At 38.7% G+C, this 24,496-nt stretch overlaps 2 protein-coding genes across 3 annotated transcripts in view; one reads left to right on the forward strand and one right to left on the reverse strand.

Moving 5' to 3' along the window:
- Positions 1-14,616, forward strand: part of iqsec3a (IQ motif and Sec7 domain ArfGEF 3a) — a 310,387-nt gene extending 295,771 nt beyond the window's left edge. Inside the window, exons 11-14 of one of the 2 annotated variants that reach the window (XM_034163070.1) lie at positions 534-692; positions 3,920-4,009; positions 5,144-5,187; positions 13,810-14,616. In XM_034163070.1, the coding sequence (XP_034018961.1) occupies positions 534-692; positions 3,920-4,009; positions 5,144-5,187; positions 13,810-14,370 (854 nt within the window). In that variant the 3' untranslated portion in view covers positions 14,371-14,616. The remainder of the gene's footprint in view (positions 1-533; positions 693-3,919; positions 4,010-5,143; positions 5,188-13,809) is intronic. The other variant, XM_034163071.1, reaches the window with a different exon arrangement.
- Positions 14,617-22,539: 7,923 nt separating this feature from the next.
- LOC117504495 (sodium- and chloride-dependent GABA transporter 1-like) overlaps positions 22,540-24,496 on the reverse strand; it is a 63,465-nt gene continuing 61,508 nt past the window's right edge. The window contains exon 13 of the mRNA XM_034163954.1: positions 22,540-22,683. Within this exon, the coding sequence (XP_034019845.1) occupies positions 22,588-22,683 (96 nt within the window). The 3' untranslated portion in view covers positions 22,540-22,587. The remainder of the gene's footprint in view (positions 22,684-24,496) is intronic.

The raw sequence follows: 24,496 nt of genomic DNA on the forward strand, positions 1-24,496 counted from the left end.
TGAGCCTGAAGGCGGAGCTCTTAATTTCCCTGTTGATTTACATTCCTGTCCTCACCTACGGTCATGAGCTTTGGGCAATAACTAAAAGAATTAGACTGCGGATAAACTGGCACTAATGAGATTCCTCCGTTGGGTATCTGGGCTTACACTCCTGGACAGGGTGAGAAGCTCAAATATCCGGGTGGGACTCTGAGTAGAGCCGCTGCTTCTTCACATTAAAAGGAACCAGCTGAGGTAGTTCGGGCACCTGCTGAGGATGCCCTCTGGTCGTCTCCCTGGGGAGGTCTTCCAGGCATGTCCAACCAGGAGGATGCCCCGGGGAAGACCCAGGATATGCTGGAGAGATTATATTTCCCAGCAGGCTTGGGAACACCTCAGGATCCTCTGGGAATAGTTACAGGACATGGCCGAGATTTGGGAAGTGTGGGATGGGCTGTTTGTTTTGTTGCCACGGTGACCTGGACCCGGATAAGTGGTTGAAAATAAATGAATGAATTTTGTGGTCTCTACCTATTGATGTGTGTTCCCCACAGTCTACCCTCATGGCATCACCATCCTCTCACCTTTTGGCTCAGACAAGAAGCAGGTACTTAACTTCTGTGCCCAAAGTGCTGAGGAGCTCTTAAAGTTTGTAGAAGACCTGAGGGAATCGATTGCTGAAGTGTCGGAAATGGAACAGATACGGATTGAGTGTAAGTACCATTGTGTTTTCCCGTCTTTACCCCTGTGTCTGTGTGAACCTACACTCACCGGCCACTTTATTAGGTACACCTTGCTAGTACCGGGTTGGTTCCCCTTTTGCCTTCAGAACCGCCTTAATTCTTTGTGGCATAGATTCAACAAGGTGTTGGAAACATTCCTCAGAGATGTTGCTCCATATTGACACAATAGCATCATGCAGTCGCCTGTCCAACCCGTCTGCCCCTTCTCCTTTGACCTCTGACATCAACTAGGCAGTTGTGTCCACACAACAGCCACTCACTGGATATTTTCTCTTTTTTGGACCATTCTCTGTAAACCCTAGAGATGGTTGTGCTTGAAAATCAGTAGATCAGCAATTTCTGAAATACTCAGACCAGCCCATCTGGCACCAACAACCATGCCATGTTCAAAGTCACTTAAATCCCCTTTCTTCCCCATTCTGATGCTCAGTTTGAACTTCAGTAAGTCATCTTCACCACGTCTAGATGCCGAAATGCATTGAGTTGCTGCCATGTGATTAGCTGATTAGCTATTTGTGTTAACAATCAGCTAAACAGGTGTACCTAATAAAGTGGCTGGTGAGTGTTCCGTAAGCTGGATGCTGCCAAACACTAGATAGATAAAAAAATCTGTCTGATGCTGACTATTTGTGCAAGACTGTCCAAGAATTTGCAACATATTCTGAGTTTTTGTTGCCACGCCGTGCGAGAAAGATGATTTCAAGCTCTGTTTGACCCACATCTGCTAGCTGCAGCCAAGTGTCAGCTGGAACCGCGAGGTGTTTGTGGGTCCCCAGAGTCGGCACTAGTCGGAGTTAGGTCAATAATCTCACAGATGGCAGTGGGATCTTATGTACTGTGTGCAGACTGACTTTAGCTCTTTGATTTGCTTCTTTTGCCGCACTGCAGCTCAAACAAACTGCAAAAAGGCTGCAAATTGGAGGTGAAAAGAGGCCATTTGCATGAAAGCGGAGCTGTTTGGGTTTGTGGGTGTACGAACTTCTCCAGATAATAAGACACAGGCACATATTTTGATGCACAAGGACGGTCTGATTACTCAGAGCCTGGCTTCTGCAAGTAGGCATCAAAGAGCACATTCCCCAAGCGGGAGTCAACATGTCGGCATTCCCCTTCACACAGCAGGAGTCTGCAGAAACATACAGAGAAGAGCTGGGGATGCATCAGAAAGATTTGGCAACGTCTCAACCGGACTAAAACAAACAAAAAAAAAAGTCCATACTCTTTATATTGGGAAAGCCCTTTATGACATCACCCATGCATTTTCTGAAGAGCGAGTTTAAACCCCAAACATCACCAAGCTAGCTAAGGCTAACAGGCTACGTTGGGTGATTGACTAACACAAGGTAGTGTGGTAGCATAGTGGTTAGCATTGTTGCCAAACATGGAGAATGTTCAAGTTTCAAATCCATTCCAAGGTTCTCACCAGTACATTTGAGCATAGGGGGGCCCTACGCTGTGATTTGGACCCCTACGCTATGATTTAACTAACACAGGGGGGGCTTTCCTATCCCCCCCCCCCCTTTTTTTAAAGGACATGTCTCACATTATTTAACGTCCCAGTTAGCAACACAAAGTGGCCCTTCAAAATGCAGGAAACAGTGTTTTGAAGGGTTATAAATTTCAAAGTTTTCTAGGGAGAGATGCCCCCAGATCCTCCTATAATACTGGCGCCCATAATGCTCATGGCGTGGCTACGCCCCGCTAAGTTCCCGCCTATGCTGTCAAAAAGGTCCTTCCAGTTTGCGTGGCTCTGGTTTCTCTTAAGAAGGTGCAGGTGTGCTGAACTGGAAACCCTAAATTGGCCCTAGATGTGTGACTTTATTTGTCAATGTATATCACCTCTGCGATAGATTGAGGCTCCTCCCCTCAACCCCACCCCTTTAACTGGACTAAACATGTTTAGAATGGTCGGTAGTTCTTATAATGGGTGGCTTTGGTTATCAAAACTATCTTATAGGCTTAATATCCATGACTTCATCTATGTAGCTAATGTTACCTAGCTACCCTTCTTATTAACTAAATAATAACTAAAATTTCCCTCAACAGAAATACTGGAGCACGAACATCTTAGTTTGTTCATACTGTTAAGCACACAGCAAGACAGTTTATTGACATTTCTAATAAAATGTTCAGAAAGGACAAGCACAGTCGAATCTGTAGCAGCTAGCAGCCACTGCTAGCAGCTGGACTCAGCACAGTAGCTGTCACTCAAAGTGATCACACCCCTAATTATTCATACCATAAGGCTTAAAATAGCTTAAACTGATGAGTACAAAAGTATCGTGACTGAGGAGCATAGCTATAGAGAACAAACCTGTGTTGTTTTTGTTTATTTTTTTTGTACCAGGATGTAAACATGTTTATTTTTGCTGTTGAGTTAGACATTTTAGCTCGGGGGGGGTTGAATAAGGATTGATTTGCTTTTGGAGCCGGCCTCAAGTAGCCATTCATGGAACTGCTAGTTTTATCACTTCCATGTCAGCTTAATTTTTCAGCACTGGAGGTCGCTAATTCACAAATAAGACATGATCGGAATTGTTCTAAGATCGGCAGCCAAGTTTGCAAACTGCACATCCACTTTCCCTCAGGACATCGTAAGAATTTGCAGAAAATGTAGAATCCGGTAAAGAAGCAGCAATATTTGCATGTGCACACAAAAGAGGCGCATTTTAAATTCACCTCGAAGCGCTTGGTATCGTTAGCAAACATGCCAGCGGCTGCCTCCTTCCAGCTTTGTACTTCCCCAGATTGGTACGACAACCGGCATTGATGTGGGAATGCACTCTTTCCTCTGGATCTGAATTTTGATCTTTCTTCTGTGCATTTTTTTTAATTTGCAAATTTGACAGCGCGTCCCCTTAAGGTCTCACCTTTCAGTTCAGCACTGCAGCGCTTACAATTAGCATGCAGCACAGCGTCAAAGACAAAACAACATTTGTCATCATGATTGGAAATGACACACAATTACCATCAAGTGTGAAGTTTAATTAGAGAGATGGAGAGCGGCACTGTGATCTTCGGAGTAGGCGGAGAGTTGGATGGGGAGGGGGGGGAAACATGTTTACACATCAGATGAGCCGAAAGAAAAGTGCGTTAGCGCTGTCAGTCGTAGCATCGGCGTCTGGCTGTCTGTGGGTCTGTCTCTCTCGGTCACGGTGATGATGACGGTGATTATTCCTGTCTGCTGTTCTCTGTAGGGGAGCTGGAAAAACAGCAGGGAGCCAAGACGCACTCCGTAAAGAACGGCACCCAGCTAGAGCTGCGCGGAAAACACAGCTCCCCATCAGGTGCGTACGTGACCGTGATGTTTGAATTCCCACTGCAGAGACAATGTCCCCAAATGCACTGCCTGCTGAGTGGGATTTTTTTTGGTGCTGCTGGTTTTGTTTGTGGCGTGATCATATGAAAGCAGACAGTTTTATGAAAGTGCATTTTAGTGCAAAAGTGCCAGTTTGTGGTTGAGCTGACAATTCTGAAAATCACGTGTCAAACTCAAGGCCTGTGGGCTGAATAAGGCCCTAAAATGCTTCAGATACAGTCCACAAATCTTTTGTTTTTAAGAAATAAGCAATAACAGACTTGTGAACAGACCCTGAACGTTGCTGGTGATTGAATTAGAGTCTCCCGTGTCCACAGGAGGAGGACGAGGGGTTTGATGCAACTTCTAGGCTGTATAGGCAGCTAAGAAAATTAGCTGATGGCCACAAGACTATTGTATGATCAGGTGACTCATTATCTGTGGTGTAGTGACCCTCAGTCTGCTTACAGAGGAATCAAAGCCAAAAACTTACACCTTGGAAAGTGATGGCTTTTGAAGACTGAACCTCTTGGCTGGATGTTTTGGTTGGATGGTATTTGCCGTGCCATTGTTCTTGTGGATGACTCTCCAACATGAACCAAGAAAATGATAGTGAGATCACAAAGGCTAAAACAGCTGAGGGTGTGGAAAGCTTCAGAGCTGAACTCAGGCGGACGCTTAGCCAACTTTCTTCAAAAATCAGGGTGGGCTGATGCTGTTGTTAGTTCCGCTAATTTTAAGCGAGCTAATCTTTTTTTAATAAGTTTAACAGTCAAAAATGTTTGCAAATCCTAAAATCATATATGTTTTTTTCTGCTGGATCTTAAACATTAATAACCCTATTAAAATGTAAGCTCTTCAGCTCTATTTTTCAGGGTGTTAAAGCCAGAAAAACACTAAGCCCAATAAAAGTTAGCACTTAGAGACTCGTGGTTAGCGGTAGCTTCAGCTAAATGTTTTAGCAGTTATCTGTTTAGAATTATCAGAGTTAACTTTTCAGTTAGCGATTAGCAGTTACCAAAGCTAACGCTTAGGTTAGCTACGCCCACCACCACTGATTAAAATTCCGCAAGAGGTTGTCTTTAAAATTTGCTCCCAATTTTGTCCTTTTCCCCTCATTTAGGAATCCAGGAGGTAGAAGACAGAAGTGGACACAACGCAGTGGAGGTAAGTGCTTAGTGTTCGGGCCATGTCCCAAACAACAGGTAAGTCTTTGAGCACACGGTAGGACTAGCTAGCACAAGCTAGGACAAGCTAAGACGTGAAGCAAGGGGTGTCACGTCCCTGTGGGTATGACATGCATGAGTGGACTGTGGGAACAGGACGAACCAAAACATGGAAAATATTACAAAAAAGTATTTACAATAAAAGCTGGTTTGGAGGAACACAAAAGCCTTAATTATCACGCTAACCTATGTATAAGTAATGTTAATTTGAACCAGACTCATTGCTCCATAAGCTTTTCCAGATCTCCAGAGAAAAATGATCCTTCAGACAACAGAGTACTTTGAACTACATTACCCAGAGGGCATTGCAATTACCATCCCAGTGACATCAGCTGAAGGCTGTAATGAAAACCCAAACACACAATTTGACATTCAGTGGCTGTTAAATTCAAATGTGCTCAGTGTTAATGTGTTCGCCTGTAAAAGTTTTACTGCTGAACATTTTTCCTCCAACACTGAAAGGCGTTTAGTCTGTTTTATTTTAACAGCCAGAGATTCCCGCAGGATGAACGTTACAGAGGAAATAACGCATTCATGATTGCGCAAGATATTCATAGGTAATATATTATAATTCTGCAATAAAATATTGGTTACAGAGTTTGTGCAGCATATTGTGGAACTTTGAAACTATAATGTTTTAATAAAAATGGAGGAAAACACAACGGAAAGAAAATGGTTACAATTTCACTTAATTTCAGTAATGCTCCAGTTGAATAGAATTTTAAATAATTAGTTTAAGGGGTGGAATTTGGGTTCCAAAACGTAGCACACGAAATGATTGTAGACATAAGATTTTTTTTGAAGCTTCGAACAAACTGGCAAAATTGTTTCTAAAAGGAATTAGTTAATAAACATTAGTTATTAGTTATTAAACAATAAATGAGAGATTTGCTTCAGAAACCGATTGACTAAAAATTCAATTAACTGAATAATTGGCTTCAAAGATTAACTGTCTCAAACCCTTCGAAACGTAAAGGAAACACTGCTTTGAAATGCTTGAAACCCTGTATGAAACAATTGATATAGACGGGTATTCACTGTTTTGAAATGCTCCAAATGCCAAATTAAACAAATACCTGCTCCTGAATATTATCATCTGTTTTTGAATCATGTGAAACACAAAACAAAATAATTCAATCAGAAAATCATTAACTGTTTCACATCCATTGAAACCTAAAACACTTCTTTAGAGAATGACTGCTTTGAAACAATTGAAATATGAAATGAAACAATATACTCAGTACTTTATTCAGTTTTGAAATGCTCCAAATGAAAAATTAAACAAAGCCTTCTGAATATTATTTATTATAGTGTTTCTGAAACACTTGATACACTCAATGACACTTGTAATTTTTAAAAATTGATGTATTTATTTATTTATTTGAAAAAATGCTGTGAGTCTAATACAACTAATATTGTGGAAAAAAGAAATATTGTATTGTAAAACACAAAAGAATAACAATGAAAAAAATGTTTTATTTTTCTGTCCCCGTACTGTTTCTCAGTGCAGTACAGCTTTTGTTTTTGTTTATTTGTTTGTTGTTATTGTTGTTTTGGGTTTTTTTTTTTCAGTAACATTGTTTCCTTTGTCAGTTCAGGTTTTGTGTACTGAAAGACATTTTATTTTTGCAGTTATCTTTCACTTATCTGGCTCCAATTTTTTTTTTTTATATATAAAACAAAACGGATGAAGGGATAAAAGTGTTACAATGACAGTGTTAATACAGAAAGAATAAAGGTCAGGAATGAAAATAATTGAATTATAATTTTTTCTTTATTTGATTGATTGGTTGATTGTTTGACTGAGATCCATGCATACATCATTTCAAGGTCATGAGTGACTCAGTCAAAAAAATCTACTTTTCATAGCTTGAAAGAAAATTTTTATTTTCTGGGTTTGCACAGTTGTTTGGATTCACACCAAATTACACACATTTATATTTATTAATCTTCCTGCTTGTCCCACTGAGCAGGGAGCTCAATGGAATAAAGAGTTTGGCCCCCAAGATGTAAACCGATCATATAACTTGAACTGTATTAAGACGTGTAATCGTCAGGATAACTTTGTTATCATGATGAAACTCAGCAAAATTAAATGAATTGTTACACAGCTTTCACATGCCAAATATCTATATATTAAAAGCGTGCGTGTGTGAGTTTATTTAGTATGTTCATTGTGAGTACATAATATAATTGTAAATATGTTAAAAAATACATGCATGACACAAGAAAGTGAAAAAAAAACACTTATTTCCATTGTGGTCCATTTAAAATCAAATGACACAATAGGAGTAATAATAAAAGAAAATAGCAATATTAATAATACCGATAATAATAAAAATAATGGCAATATTAACAGTGTGTATATAAAAAAGAACCTAAACAGTTTATAAATACATAAAGACAGTAAATTAACACTACCAAATGTTGGACAAGTGCATCTCAGGGCTTATATAAGATAATTAGGGAATAATCCTGTTGTGTCTGATTTGCAGATGTTCATGTTGGTTATACAGTCGCAAGTAGAGCTTTACCAGCAATGCATTAGCAGAGCTGTAAAATGGCTATTTGTGACCGTATAACAGAATTAACGTCCGCAAATCAGACACAACAGGGTTATTCCCATTCTAATTCAATTCCATCGTTTGCACGGTTTATTTTTCTGCAGGTAATTCGGTCGGCAGGTCTTACCGTCGAGCCGAGGCGGCGTCGCTCCAACAGCGGTCAGGGCGCGGAGTAATTCATCAAATGTGACATGGTAATTCTGTACCAGAATTCACATCAATGCTTTTGTATGGTAGCTTAAATTCACCCATTTAGGCGGCAGTGGCAGTACGCGACTTTTTCTCATTCTCAGCTAACAACACTAACAGCTAGCTGCACGCGTAGCCAATGTTCTGTCGAATTGCGCGTCTCATCGCATAACTCGACAGTTCCGCGTCCCGACAATATTGCGGATGCGCAGTTCCACGGAGGACAGGAATGACATCTCGTCAGAACACCGGTCAGGGCGCGGAGTAATCCATCAAATGTGAAATGGTAATTCTGTATCAGAATCCACATCAATACTTTCATATGGTAGCTTAAATTCACCCATTTAGGCGGCAGCGTTAGTACATGACTTTCTCTCGCTCTCAGCTAACAGCGCTAACAGCGCGCATAGCCAGTGTTCTGTCGAATTGTGCATCTCGTTGCATAAATTGACAGTTCTGCATCCGGAATATATTGAGCGTGCACAGTTGCGCGGAGAACAGGAATGACATTCAACAGAAATGATATCTCATCAGAACACCTGTCAGGGTGCGGAGTAATACATTAAATGAGAAACGGCCGAATATTTTGCCACCGTTACCCCGATATTATACGGTCTGAAATCTCACACGCTTAACCAATCAGATTTGCAGAAAAAATGTAATTGGATTAGAATCATTAATGACCTGCCTGATTTTTGTAAAATTCAGATTTATGTATGACATTATTAAAAATAATGGATTTTTTTTAAATGTGTTGAACTGTGTTAACAATTTATAGATTTGTGCCCCAAAACCCTAAATTCCTTCTCGCCAAAGTACAGATTACTGGACCGAAACCCATCTGACAAACAGTTCAGCACAGATGAAAATGTTACCTTCTCCTGGTGGTTATTATTTTTGGATCTTATCACCCGTGTTTGCACCTCAGGTCACCTTTCATGGTTGTCTGAGCTGCAGCACGTTGGCAGGACATCTTCCCTTCTGCTGTGCAACCTGCAGTAAATGTCAGAATCTGGTTGGAGCTGCAAGCTGTCGAAACACATTTATCTTGAAAAGCAGCGCTGGCCAATGGGGACGTATGAATCCCACAACAAAGCGCTGAGGAATTCCTCAAGTAAGACGGAGAGATTCTGCTGCGGGTTGAGCGGAACGCAGCAGTGAAGCTCGTAGATCATCAAGGTGAAGATATGTGCAACTCTAGTAAATGAACAATCATAAGAAAAACCCAAACACACTAAGAACTCCTGCTTTCTTTGTATAAAGTCCCTCAGAGCTTTTGGTGCCGGAGCCTGAATGTTCCGAGCCGTCAAACGCTGCTGGGATAACTGAACAGAAGTCAAATGGAGTTATTCCATTTCTAAGTTACCACTCTGCTGCTGAAATGTCTTTTCTTATCTCCGTTAATTCAGTCTGTTTTACATGAAGCGTTCTCTTGATAATGTTAGTGAATCGCACTTGACCTTGCAAAGTCACCACATTGTACCAATCTTTTGACTGGCACATTCAAATTCAGCAAAACTAAAAAAATTATCAGAAATATTTATACTCTAAGTATATATATATATAAAATGTTTATTGAATGATTACACCCAGTTTACACCATTTGAATAAAAAAAAATTACCCCACATCTTATTTCCTCCTGAGTAAGCAGTAATATTTTTGTCATGATTATGAGACACTAAATCATGATTAGAAAATAATAAGTCATAATTATCATAAATAAACTCAGAATGATAAGATGCTGAGTTGTACATACTAAGTCAAAATTAGGAGATAAGTCATAATTATGACTACTAAATTGTAATTACTGGATGGGACAATAAGTCAAAACTGCTATATGCTTAGTTGTTAAAATATACAAAGTAAAAATTATGACTAAAACACAATTGTGAGAGTCAAAATTGTTATATTCTTAGTCCTAGATATAACATGCTAACTCAAAATTGTTAGACACTAAATTGTACAGACACAAAGTCAGAATTTGATTAGATTAGACAGAACTTTATTGATCCCTTGGGAAGACTCCCTCAGGGAAATTGAGATTCCAGCAATATTGTATAGCAGCACACAGGGTAAGAAACACACAGAGTATCAAAAGTAAAAAAAAAGTTTGCAAATATAAATAGACAAATATAAATACCAGATATACTGATCATGTCTAAGTTATATTTGTAAGGCAGTCAAAAGTTGTGATATGCTTTGTCACAGTAATAAGTTAATTATATAATTATGAGCTATTAATCTAAATTGCAAGATGCAGAGTTATACAGTCAAATGTATGTGATGCTCAGTTGTAATTATAGGAATCAAAATTGCAAGATGGTTAATGCTAATAATGGCATAGAAAGTCAAATTTATAAGAGACTTAATCATAATTACAAGATAAAAACTCAGAATTTTAAAATATATTTAATATCAGACAATGTAAAAAATGTGAGACACTTAGACTTAACACTAAGTTAAAATTACAAGATAATAAGTCATAGTTGTGATGTGCCAAATCATAATTATGATATGACATTATAATTACAAGATGTGTCAAAATAATGAGTTACTATCTTAATTATGTGCTGTTAATTCAAAATTTGGAGCACCTTATTTCTAATTATGACATACTAACAAATGATCACGTATGCAAGACAACTTTCAAGGTACTCTTTATTGGGAGATATTAAGTCACTATTGAAAAGTTTCTACCATGAAATATTTGATGATTTTTATATAATAATGCTCCACTACATATTCTAGTCAAAATTTTGACCGTCAAAACAATAAATCATTTTCCTAAATTGTTTCATTTGGTGTTATCAGGAAATGAAACAATTTAAGAAAATGTTTAGTTTAGTGTTTCGAAATTAATTTTTAAAGCACTTGTTTCATTAACTTTCTTGGGCATTTTAAAAGAATGAATTGATGCTATCATCATAGTGTTTCAGGCATTTTGAAAAACGTCATTTCCTGAAGTAATTGTTTAACATTTTGAGGCTTTCTGGCTTAATTGTTTCATTTACTGTCTTGAGCATTTCAAAACGGTGTATCAGGCAGATTACCAAATTTCTAACACATTTCACCATCAAAGTTTCAAGCATTTTGATTTGTGTGTCACTTCCTAAGGCAATGATTTGTTTTAGTGTTTTTAACATTTTGGCACAGTGAATCATTTTCTGAAGGAAAATTTAGCTTTTTTCAGCATTTTGAAGCAGTGAATCATTTTCTGACTAAACTGTTTCACTTAGTCTCTTGAGCCTTTGAAAACTGTATCAACAAAATAGCCATTGTCCACTAGATGACATTGTGAGACTTCCTAAAGCAGTTATCTAATTTAGTGTTTAGAATTTTTTGAAAAAGTGACTCTTTTTGAAGGAACTGATTCTTTTAGCATTTGATCAGTGTTGTATAAAGTATGGGAAAATCACACTTAAGTAAAAGTACAGATACCCATTAAAAAAATGACTTTGGTAGAAGTTCAAGTCACTGATTGAAATGCTACTCAAGTAAAAGTCTTAAAGTATCTAGTATTTATTGCACTTAAGTATGACAAGAAACGTACAACTAAATGTACTCTCAAGTATGGAAAGTAAAAGTACAAGTAAATGTTAATAATCAAAAACGGACTGTTTTTTTTATATTACAAAGTTTATCTAGGCTTGTAAATGACTGGTAGTATTAGTCAAAATACTGAAAGTTGCACACATCACACAAAAACACTTCAGAAACAAGGTTTCTAAACCTAAACAAGAGTAGGCTACTCACTAGGTGTTCACACGAAACAGTTATTTATTTCTATATGTATTTACTTATTTTTATTGTTACATGGTTTTATCTTTTCTGTTGTGTTTTGTTTCATTAGGTTTTTTTTGTCTTTCTCTAAAATTGTATTGTAACATTATTAGTTTATTATTATTATCTATTATGTAGACTATTAGTGTTTTTGCTATTATTAATATATGAATAAAAATAAATAAAAAAATTACAATTTGACTCTTATGACAATGAACGCTGAGCCATTAATTATACAGAAAACAAATCAACACAAACGTGCTGATGTGAACAGCTTAATGCTAATTTTAACATTGAAAACGCCATAGACATGCTAACGCGTTAGCATCGGTCCCGTTTTTAAGTTATATAATACATCTATCAACTGTTTCAGAAGACCATAACAGGTCGGTTTAACATAAAAATATTAAATATTGTTCACAGACATATGCTCTTCAGGGTTTTAGCGGGGAAAAATTACGTTAAAGCGAAATAAACGAACCCATGAATCGTAGATCAAAGCACTGCTTCGATTGGTTCAAGGTTCAAAGCAAAGCTGTCATTTTCCTGACAAACACCCCCCAAGTGCGCAACTGCAAAAAAAGCCTACCGGACTTGCCTCATGACAAATCAGCCTGACTTCGTTGCAGTCACTCGTAATCAGGGTGTCTCTGGGTGAAAACACAACTTTTTTTTCGTGTGTGTGTGTGTGTGTGTGTGTGTGTGTGTGTGTGTGTGTGTGTGTGTGTGTGTGTGTGTGTGTGTGTGTGTGTGTGTGTGTGTGTGTTTGTAACAAATAACGGCATGGCACATAGAAAATGTATCGGAGTAGAAGTATGCAATTAAGGTCGGAAATGTAGTGAAGTAAAAGTGAAAGTAAGCTGAATTTAAAAAAAACTCAAGTAAAATACAAAGTCTCCCAAAATGTAGTTAAGTACAGTAGTGAAGTATTTTTACTTCGTTACTATACAACACTGCATTTGATGCACTGAATCATTTTCTGAACCAATTGGTTCATTTTGCATTTTGGCACAGTGAATCATTTTCTGAAGGAAAATTTAGCTTTTTCAGCATTTTGAAGCAGTGAATAATTTTCTGACTTAACTGATTCACTTAGTCTCTTGAGCCTTTGAAAACTGTATCAACAAAATAGCCATTGTCCACTAGATGACATTGTGAGACTTCCTAAAGCAGTTATCTAATTTAGTGTTTAGAATTTTTTTGAAAAAGTGACTCTTTTTGAAGGAACAGATTATTTTAGCATTTGATGCATTGAATCATTTTCGGAATCAATTGGTTCGTTTTGCATTTTGAAGCAGTGAATCATGCTCTGGCACAATTCTTTTATTTAGTGTTTTGAGCTTTACTAAAGAGTGAGTAGTTTTCAGAAATAATCGGTTCATTTGATTGAAATGTTCAAGAATTAGTGTTTCTATGTGTGAAATGTTTCAGACTCGATTCTGATATCTACACTCATGTTCCACCCTAAAAAAGCTGGCGTGTGAGATCAGTTAAGCACATATTGAAAGGAAGGTTACTCAGCCAAACTGTTGAGGGCGTTTTTGCGGGAAAACGTGAGACGTGAAGGTTTGCATTCTGTGAATGTCTGTGATTGTCGGTGTGCTCACCTCCTCTTCTTCCACCTCTCCCTCTTCTTCGTACTCCCTGAAAGTCTTGTCACCATGACGCCACACAGTGGTTGGAAGGGAGACACAGGGGCCCTCAGTGTCCCCTTTGGAACCACCAGCCCCCCCCCCCCCCCCCGTCTCCCCGTAGTGTTGCACCGGACGCCACCATCCTGACCCTCGTCACCGATGTTCCCACCAGTGGGGGTGGAGGGAGGGGAGTGTATCTGAGTCACAATCTCACACTTCTGCCATCTCCAACACCTGAGCCCCCAGGCATGCCCTGTGTGTGTGTGTGCTGTGCTTTCACCACCACAACTCCCCCTCCGCCACCCCCAAAAAGAAAAAGAGGGCTTGATGGACTGTAGAGGAGGATGCAGTTTTATAACATTTGATGCTGTTCTCTTGGCTGTTTTCTAAACTAGGTGTCAATTCACAACAGGCTTCAGACGTACCAGCTCAGCAGCAGCAACACGGCTCCGAGTCCCAGGAGTGCGGCCCTTTTTAACCACCAGGAAAAGCCGCTTTTCCAGCGGGGGCCCCAGGCGCCACCCCAGGGGCCTGTGCCGCCACCTCAGCACTTTCAGTCAGCGGCGAGCACCTCCGCCCACCACCTCCACTTCCCGCCGCAGCACCAGCCCGCCGTCAGCGTGGCTGACCTACGGCCCGAGGCGCTCATCCATTGTCAGCAGATTGTCAAGGTCATCGTGCTCGACAACAACGGCCACGGACGCGTGGAGGCCTTCCTCAGCCAGACGCCCACGCGCCACCACTACCAGCACCTCCCGCACCTCCACCACCACCACCTTAGCCAGTCAGCCACGTCCACGCCCATCCACTCGCCAGACAGCTCACACGGCGGCGATGGCCACCAGCCCCCGCTGCCTCCCCCACCTCCGCCTTACAATCACCCCCACCAGTACATCCCGCCCGACCCCCACCTCAGCATACGCCGGACCTCAAGCGGCTCTCGGAGCATGGTGTAAATCGAACAAAGTAACTTTACACATCTCCAAAACTAAGCCCCGCCCACTCACACTCACGTAAGCGTACATAATGTAAATATACAGAGATATAATAGGAAAAAAATACACAGATATGCATATATTTAAGAAGAATTAACAGAATTAAAGTGCATATACAAAGTTTTTCTTGACTCCATATGTATTTTGAAATATTACGTAGTTTTAACAAATTTCTATAACTTTTTGTCAGTTTTAACTCTTGCTAAGGAAAACACAGACATCTGCTCCGTTTTTAGACATTACGCCTCGTCGTTTTCACCAACAACACAAATCCGGCAGACTTTGTCCCGACCACGGACGGACACGCACGCATCACGGACCGCTTCCATTTGCTTCTGTCATCCTGAACCTTGGCTGTGTGCACGCGTGCGCACATAGCCGACACTTATTGTGCCAAAATACACAAACTTTTTGCACTTGACAAAATGCTAGGGCTACTGAAGAAAAGATACGTTTCAAAACAACTCCTTGGCTTTTAAGAAAATAAACCTTTTATGCAAGGAGCAAAAAAAAATACAAATAAAAAATTCTTCCTCTGCGCTACTGCTGATTTATTTATGTGATGAGAGCCTTCTGTTTCCTCGGGGGAAGACGTTGTCCGATAAGCTGTTCGCCATCTGCTCCGCTGTTGTTTTGTGGTTTCTCCGTCATCAAGGAAACACTGAGGCTTTCCAGGATTTTTTTTTTTTTTTTTGCCATGTTTATTGGGATCACAGACTAAAAGTTTTGTGGTGATGTGTTTGGACAAAAACACTCAGCGTTCATGTGTACAACACTGTGAAGATGAGACTTTATCAGGAAAAAAAAAACTGGCTGTTAAATGTCTTTTATTTTGAAACCTTTGGCGTGTTTTCCTGTTGTACAAGAATGCAGATTTGGACTCTACCCACCTGTCACTAGAAAAAAAAAATCCCACACCTGTCTCGGTACGAGGTCCACATTTTTTGTTCAACGTGCTTGTGAATGTTTCCCTTTTAAACTTTTAATGTAACATTTTCCAGGCGTCTTGTTTTGCAAACGCTGGCGTTGACTCTGCAGACTGTAGCTTTAAATAAGACTTTATTTCATATCTTTCTGTTCACTGTAGCCTAGATTGTAAATATCACATTCAAACTGTGTGGGGGAAAAACAAACAAACCACAAGCTGGCAACTTTTGACTCCTTCAAAATCCTATTCCACCGCCACGCGCCCGTCATTCTGAGATATCTGTTAGCGACTGGCCGAACCCGAAGGCATCGATATTTGCACACAAGACTCACCGCACACTGCGGGATGGATTTTAGGTTTAACTCCGATCCTATCTGACCCCACTTGATCTGATTTGTTGTTTTGTAATCTCAGAGCCACTGCTGGGAGGTCTCTATCTCATCTGTCTGTCCTTTTCTGCTCACAGTTTGGCCCAGTGGAACGACAGAGTAAGATGGAAAAAAAAACGATTGTGGAAAACTGATAAGGGTGTGCATGTGTGACCTGCTCACAGGAGCTTCCTCCGAAAACGAGTCTGATTCATGTTCAGTAACTCCCTACGCCAAGGAGAATGTGCTTGTTTATTTTGGGGGGAGGGGGGAGCTATGATGTCATAAATGGAAGTAACCTTGTGACGTCACAAAGAAAGACGTCCATTAGCTCAGATACTTCACATACTTTGACAAGAATTGAACATATTTGTACCTTTATTTAAAAAATAAAGCTTGATCATATATCTGGACTGGAAAATATTGCTTGTCCTAAACAACCAAGTTTTGTTTGTTTAACATGGTTCTGTCACAAAGAGCATGAACAAAATGAATGGAAGTCATCTTATGACATCATAAAGACTGTTTCTGGATTAGCATCCACCTAAAAGTATGATTAGTCTCAAATAATCCTTGAGTAGTTTTTGAGTTCAATACTTAAGTTTTTTGTTTGTTTGTTTTTTATGAACTCACAAACCATATTTAAGTCAAACTCACCTTCTGACACCACAACAGTAATTAAAGGAATTAAACAGGTCTCATGATTCATATTAAGAATGAACATTGTTTTGTCATAGAGATCATGAATGAAAGGGATGTAAGCCATTGTATGACCTCATAAAGAAAGTTAGAGTGATCTTGAATGTGGGTTTAGATGCCATTACAAATCTGATGAGTTCCAAATAATCCTTTTTTTAGTTAGATTTCTAAGTGGATCTGTCTCTATATTTTAATTTATTTATATATTTATGTATTTGTTTTGTGCTTTATGACATCATGATATTTCTAAAATTAGAGGAACTCATCTTTTAACATTACAAAAATAAGAAGAATGGAATGAGCTCCTTGGTCTGCTGCCACCACGACCAGTTCTTGGTTAAATGGCAGAAAATGAATGGACAGATCAAAGAATGGCTATTAAAAAAAAAAAAATCTCATTTTTGACATAAAGACATCAAAAATGTCATTAATTCAATTTAACCCTTCATGAAAATCTAGTTCTCTCTAACATTGTAATATTTAATTTGTTTTTAAGGTGAAGATGGTTTCATAAATCCAGGGGTTTTCTTTTTTTATGACATCACAAAACCGTGAATGGATGGAATAAATCGTGCTGGTATCCCAAAGAAATCTAACAATCCTGGGGTCAGATGCCCCTCAAAACAACCCAATATTTGATTTTCAAATGGGTCAGGTGTTAAGGTATATCAAAAATCATGATTGCTGTATGATGATGATGATGACGATTTTTTTTTTTAAGGGTTTTTGATCTGCTTAAAAATTTAGCATCGGTAGATGTATTTGCACTCAAGTTTTCTTGTTGCTTGTGTTTTATTTCACAATACAAAATGGATTTTTTTTTCTTGTTTTGTTGATTTGAATACTGAATTGTAGCATTAACATGAAAGATTCTACCAGATTGTCTAGTTTCTGTGCACCATGTTCAGTGTGATTCATGACATCAATTTGCATGTTGAAAACCTGATGAATTCCCCAAAGTCTACAATTTTGTTTGTGCACAGTTGGGTACGGTAGCAGGAAATGAAGATCGGTGTTTATTTTTTTATGCTATAGAAGACAGTATGCTGTGTAATTTAAATGCAGTAATTCCACAGTAAGCATCCCTTCAAACCCAAATGTTGTTTTTTTTTTTTATGTTACTGTTCTTGTGTACGTCTTCACTCCTGTGTGGGCCGTCCAACATAAATACAACCTGCTGATAAAAAACGTTTTGTGTTTGATAGAAAATCAGTGTAGCATATTTGGAGTGTGGCGTCGGCTAAAGAAGTGCAGACGTGACTAACTTTTCTAAAGGGCTCTGCCATACCATTGCATTGCTTCATGAATGATGTGAATCCTGTCTGTGTCTTCAACACTGTTTGATCATGATAACACAAAAAAAAAAAAAGAAAAATGGGATAGACGGTTGGAAACTGAGCATACGAGAGTAGAACTATCACCTCCCTCGGTTGGCTTTGAATCCCTTTCTACCTGTCTTTGCAGTTTATCACCCTATTAAAGATGGTTTAATTTTATTCACCACAATGATGTGATTTGGTTTCTTTTTCTTTGCTGTTTTCTTTTTTAAATGGTATGGACCATTTTGACAGAAAATATCATTTTCGACATTGTTCCTGTATATATTTTTAAAAACACTGATGACAAACTGATTTCCATTTCAGAAGGTTTATTTTCCACCAAAAGATTTGATTAGGATGTAAACATCTGTGGAACAAATCAAAATATCCCATCAACTGCAGACTTTAATCTGAACTGAGTCATATTTTACACGTTACCACCAAGCGGCAACCTCTGGTGCTGAAAACCTGCAGTTCCTTGAGTGGCCACTTGAGGCTCCAAAAGTGAGCCACGCCACATCAACCCCCATGTTAAAATGTTCAACGTTGCAGCATAAATAAACAGCCTGGTACAAAAACAAAAGTTTGGGTCTCTCGATAGCTCGTTTCTCTATTTATGACAACTGTATGGGGAGGTATTTTTGAGCTCTAATGTTTATGAATAATCAAAATAATCACTTTCAGGGGTTCAAAGCAAGTGGCAGCTAGCTTCTTTGGACTTGATGTTTTGCCAATTCTGAGCATTATATTACAAATATCTGAGATAATTGCACTTGGGCCATCTAAGAAGTCTGTGCTCCAGTATTTTCATTGCGTAAAAGTTTAGTATTTTAGTATTATTTCATTTGTAAATTAGCATATTAGCACTAATTAGCAGGTATCAAGAGCAACAGATGACACACACACACACATACATACATAGACATACACACATACATACATATGTGCATAATGCCTCAGTTTTCAGAGGCCATAAATAATTGGATAAACTAAATAGCAGCATTAAACCATCATTTTTACAATCTGTTTTCTTTAGACAGTTAGGACAGGAACAACTGAACATTTCCTAGTCACTGAACATGCCGTGGGCTGCATTTATGTCCCATAAACACCCTGGAGTCCAATGATTTTAATACAAAAAAATTAATTAAATCTAGGCTCGTCTCCCATGTGCTTCCAGCAAACTGGAGCTAAAATTTCACATCTAAGTTTGATGAAAATCTTCTCTGTTCTACTCCATCATGAAGCAAAACAACTAGTGATGCAACAGAAAAAAAAAAAACCCTATTTAGAGTTTCTCAAGTCACAACCAGAGAAGCCTGTAACTCCCTCAGAGTTGTCCTAGGTTTTTTGGTGGCTTCCCTCACTGGTCTCCTTTCGCAGTCGCTGAGTTTTTGTAAACTGCGTAGTCCAGACAGATTTACTACAAACTACCATAATGTTTGTATTTGTTAATGATTGATGTAAATGAAGTCCAAGACATATTTGGACTTGGAAATGTTCATGTATCCATCCTCTGAATCATCTAAAGCAAATTGTCTGTAAAAAGTGGTGATTTGTATGTAAATTTATCCTCATATTTAGTTTGTCCAATTACTTCTGGTCTATGAAAATGGTTAATGTGATATTCTTGATAAAACCCTGCAATTCTCCACTACAATCACATTTTAATTGTTTCATTTCAAATCCATTAACAGAAATGGCTGTCATAAAAAAAAAAAATAATAATTACGGAAATCAAGTTGGAAGACAAAATTAGCCCATTAAAATGAAAAAAATATTTTGTGATCTCGAATAAATGAACTGTTTCTGTGCCAGTCTGCTTAATGAAAATGAGCAGCTGCTGGCCACTCAGCTGAACAGTCTGTCCCTGCATCCAAATACTCAGCACTATTAACACTGGTTAGTGGTCTACTAGGCAGCCATTACTGCAGTACGTTCTAGAAGTAAGTGAGCGAGTAGGATGGATACAGCTCTGATGTGCAGCACTGCCGCCATCCCATATGTCCTTTGACCTGGATGTTTATGGATGACACATATACACATACCCAAGTATGATGCAGAAATTTCTATTTTGCAAGTGCTGACTTTTTTGAATGGCTCCTGGTGTACGAGGGTAGGCTGAAAAGTTCTAAGGCTCACTATAATGCAGTTAATGCATTACTCCTTCATGGGGAGCCTTAGAACTTTTCAGCCTACCCTCATATATTTGTACAATGCAGGGGCTGTTTGGATGCCAGTACCAATTTCATGTATGTCCACTATCTTCTCTGAATTTTCACCGGAAAGTTGTCTTCTTTGGTTACCTGGCTGCAGCTGAGTCATGGGACAGTGTAGCATTGTTCTTTTGCATACTACAGAAGTAGTAGATGGTCGGGGTACTGTTTGACTCCGTTTAAATGCATCGTGCTGTGGCAGTTCCTTGGTGGCAATGAAGATCTTCTCTTGATTGATTCCCAGAAGGGATATCTTTGTCCAGGATTGATCTTGGGATGCTTTTGCATGTTTTTTTTTTTGTTTGTTTTTTAAATGTGGCAATGTCATTGCACGCCAACAAACACACAGTTCTTAACAGATCCTTAGCCTTGTCCGATAGCTCGGAAATCCTACACAATGGGGGTCTGAGGACCTGCTACAGCATTCATCTGCCTTCACAACCATTGGCTTACAAGCGAACGCCTCTTTTGCCTGGTCCACCATTGAGGACATTGAGGACTTCTTGTTTCATCTGAGCCCCATTAACCGTGTCGTGTCCAGGGTTCTTTTTGGGCCTTCATGGGTACTGTGGTGACCACTGGACACACCAGGTCCCCATCACATTTCACCCCAACAGGCAAACCCCCAACTTAATCCATTATCCAGGTGTCATAATGTGGACAAGGGGTTGGATTTTAACACTCATTAAAGACATACTGAGTATTGGGCCACCATAAGGACTGTCAGTAAGTTCTGCGGCTTCCATGGTGGAAACAAACGGTTTAAAACCTGCATTTTCTTGCATTTTAATGTAGAGAGAAATTTATGGGACTTTGAAGATGTTTAATATGAAAGTCCAACCTCATTTGTCTCAAACAGGTACATTAAAAGCTATTTTGCAGAATATGACCTTTAAAGGAGGATTTATTTCCTGTCCTTTACCAAAATTATAAAGTATCTTTTTCAATATTCAATACCATGTTTCTAAGCTTTGTCATGGGCCTGTTGGTTGATGCCCCATTTTGAGTGTAAGAGTACTGCTATTGTTGACTTTTGTCAATTTCCAACAGATCATTGATTACTTTTTCACACTACCCCTCAAACTATTAAAAAAAAAACAAACTAGACCACTGTCAGGGAAAATACTTTATTAATCTCAATTATATAATAATAATAAAAAAAATACACAAACTACAACATTATACATTTTAAATTTTTATCATCATTTTATGAAAAATCTTATTTAAAAACAAAATAACTGTCTATTTCCGCAGTTATATTTACATGGTACTAATACTTTAATTACAAGTGCTATAAAGTATGAATATACAATAGCAAATCTTCACATTTGTAGAAACATTCAATGGTAAATATACACAGTACAATCACAGACGTATTTAATGCTAAACTGTGCTGCTGTTTAAAATATTAAAGCGACTGATTGGCAAAAAATGATGTATCACAGGAAAACATATCTTGCTAGCATCTCATATATTAACATTTACATAGCATGTTGTGATGGTCTCTTGCTGTGGAGCAGTGGTGGGCACAGTTCCACCAATCGCTAATTAGCGAAGCTAAGGAATAGTTTGGACCATGTGTCATGCTTAGTTATGTTACGAGGTAACATATGTCACATGTCATAGAATCCAATGGATGTTGACCTTGTTTGACCTTTACTTTGGAGACCAAACATTCAACACAGTCAAAACTATTCCATTTATTAATCCCATTAGCTCAATCAATCATTTGCATCACTTTTTACCAAAATTGGAGCAACTTTATCTTTTAACCCCTGTACAAACTGAAAGTGACTTTTGTCGCCATTTTTGTTGTTTTTACCCCATAACTCCAGAACATTCAGTCATAGATTGTATAAACTATACCTTTTTGGAATCGTTATGATCAGACAAATAATGTAGTGTAGTTTTCAATTTGATTGGAGCATTTTTAATTTTGACCCCTGTGTAAATTTCAATTCATTGAAAATTCAGGTGCTTAATCGTTTTTTTCAAAAGAGTAATGTTTAAGGAGTATTTGTGCCGACTTTGGTACTTGTATCACCATTTGCAAAATTGTTTCAGTTATCTGCTGCACTAATTCAGAAAGCCTTAGTCTGGTGGCTAACAAGACCACCGCTGCTTGTTTTAACTTCCACACCAAAAATCTGGAGATTTCTAGCGTGACAGTCGTCCTCTTAGAATAAACGTTGCTCATATGAGGTTTGGTGCACTTGCAAAATTATGCATGCATCATTGCATCCACTTGAATCAACTGATTTCAATAAAATGATATTTTCATCTAACCTTTCAAATAACTTTTGCCCTCTCAGGGGAACACACCCCACAGTTTGAGAACCACACCGTCACTTGTTTACGAAACTGCATCTTATGCATATTTGATGATCTGCATAATTGAATTTGTGGTCAGCGCTCATTCTTTTCCTGTCAAATGGAATCTACCTTTGAAATTGATCAAAAATGCTTCCTCGTTTCCTTGCGTCCTTACTCAGCTGATTTTGCAATGCATTTAAAAACAGGGGGAAAATGTAGCGGGAATTTACAGCACGACTTCATCTGTCAAACTGTCAAACGTCAGCGTAGGCTGACCGCGCGTTTGCACCGAGGGGAAAACAGCAGGTAGATTATTTTGGCGAGAGGAGCCCTGGCTAGACGTGAGCTTCGCCCACGCTCCCCGTGTGAGTGAATCCTTCATGCCCTGATGGTTTTTCATCCTCCCGGGCAGCAGTCATCTCCCTCCAACGCTAGTCAACAAAAGAGTCACTGAGAATTAATATCAGATTAGCCTTAAATGCATTTCTTCAAAAGCCTGAGCGAGAAAGGCAGCGAGAACATGAATAATGCCGCTGCAGATTTGGGCCAGTTACAGTGGCCTCGAAACGCAAAGGGCCGCTTGATATTTCACACATTTTAATTTGTTTATGCCATTTCAGATATAAGAAGCAAATCAGGCTTCGCAATATAAAAAAATTCTAAAATGATCTTCCTTAAACTCAAACTCAAAGCAAATCTCTACAATTTGATATGAATGAATTAAAAATGTAATAGTCAAGATGATGAGTTGCATAAGTAATGGAACACTTTGGTATAATACCTGTAAATAATCAGTTTTGCTGCCAGTTTTCTTCAAACAGTCAGGGGATGGATACATAAACGTTTCCAAGTCACTGAATATGTCTTGGACTTTAATTACATACAAACGGTGGTGGCCAAGTGGTTAGTGCACTTGGTTTCAGTGGTTCAAAGGTTCTCGGTTCCAACCTCACCCCTGCGACATTTCTCCATGTAATGTCGAGTTGCGTCAGAAATAGCATCTGGTGTAAAAATTGAGCCAGAATCAACATGCAGGTTGCACCTTGGATTTGCTGTGGCGACCCCAAGTGCAAAACAAGGGAGCAGCCGAAGGGACTTACTATGAAGAAATACAAAAATCTGTTGGACTGAGTGACTGTGCAGGAAGGAGTAGAGTGAGGGAAGCCACCAAGACACCCAGATAATTCAGAAGAAGTTAGAAGCTTCTCTTTCTGTGATTGGAGAAATTGTGCTTAGTGTATGGTATGATAGAGTATTTTCTTTGACCAAAACATTAAATCTAGGCTTTCATCTCAGATGTACCTTCTAGCAAAATGTAGCTTTCAGGTCTTCTTTTTAATAAAATCCTCATCTGTACCACTTCATCAGGAAGTTGTATAACTGGGATACAAAATGCAAAACGTGCATGATGCACAATTTCTCCAATCACAGCCACAGAAGCCTGTAACTTCTTCTGGGTTGTCTGAGTGTCTTGGTGGCTTTCCTCACTCTTCTTCTTGTACAGTCACTCAGTTTTTGAGAACTGTCTACTCCACACAGATTTACCACAGAGTGCCATACTGTTTGTATTTCTTCATAATTGGTATAAAAAAGTCCAAGACATATTCAGTGACTTGGAGGGGCGGAGGAGTAACAGGAAGACAGAGGACAGGAAGGAGAGGAACAGTAGTAGCCAGTAAACCAGTAGGTCTGGTAGTTATATTTATATTTATATTTGCAGACGGTTTTGTTTCTTTAGTTTCACTTTTGATACTCTGTGTACTTCTTACCCTGTGTGCTGCTATACAATGCTGCTGGAACCTCAGTTTCCCTGAGGAAGTCTTCCCAAGGGATCAGTAAATTCTGTCTAATCTAATCTATCCATCCCTGATATGTCTAAAGAAACTGGCAATTAAACTGATTATTTACAGGTGTTATACCAAAGTGTTACATTACTTATGCAACCCATCATCTTGGCTTTTATATTTGTAATTCATTTATATCAAGTAGTAGAAATATGCTTTAACTTTGAGTTTAAGGAAGATCATTTTAGAAATTTTTATATTGAGAAGCCTGATTTACTTTTTGTATTTGAAATGGCATAAACAAATTAAAATTCGTGAAATATCAAGGGGCTGAATACTTTTGGAGGGTACTGAACATTTCACAAACAAAATGCTATGAATAAATCCTGAATCAAATTAGGAACGCCATACTTAAAGGCAACATTCAGGAAGAGTGCGCTTGTGATAATATGTATGATAA

This window comes from Thalassophryne amazonica, chromosome 22 (genome assembly GCF_902500255.1).
Source record: "Thalassophryne amazonica chromosome 22, fThaAma1.1, whole genome shotgun sequence".
NCBI lineage: Eukaryota > Metazoa > Chordata > Actinopteri > Batrachoidiformes > Batrachoididae > Thalassophryne > Thalassophryne amazonica.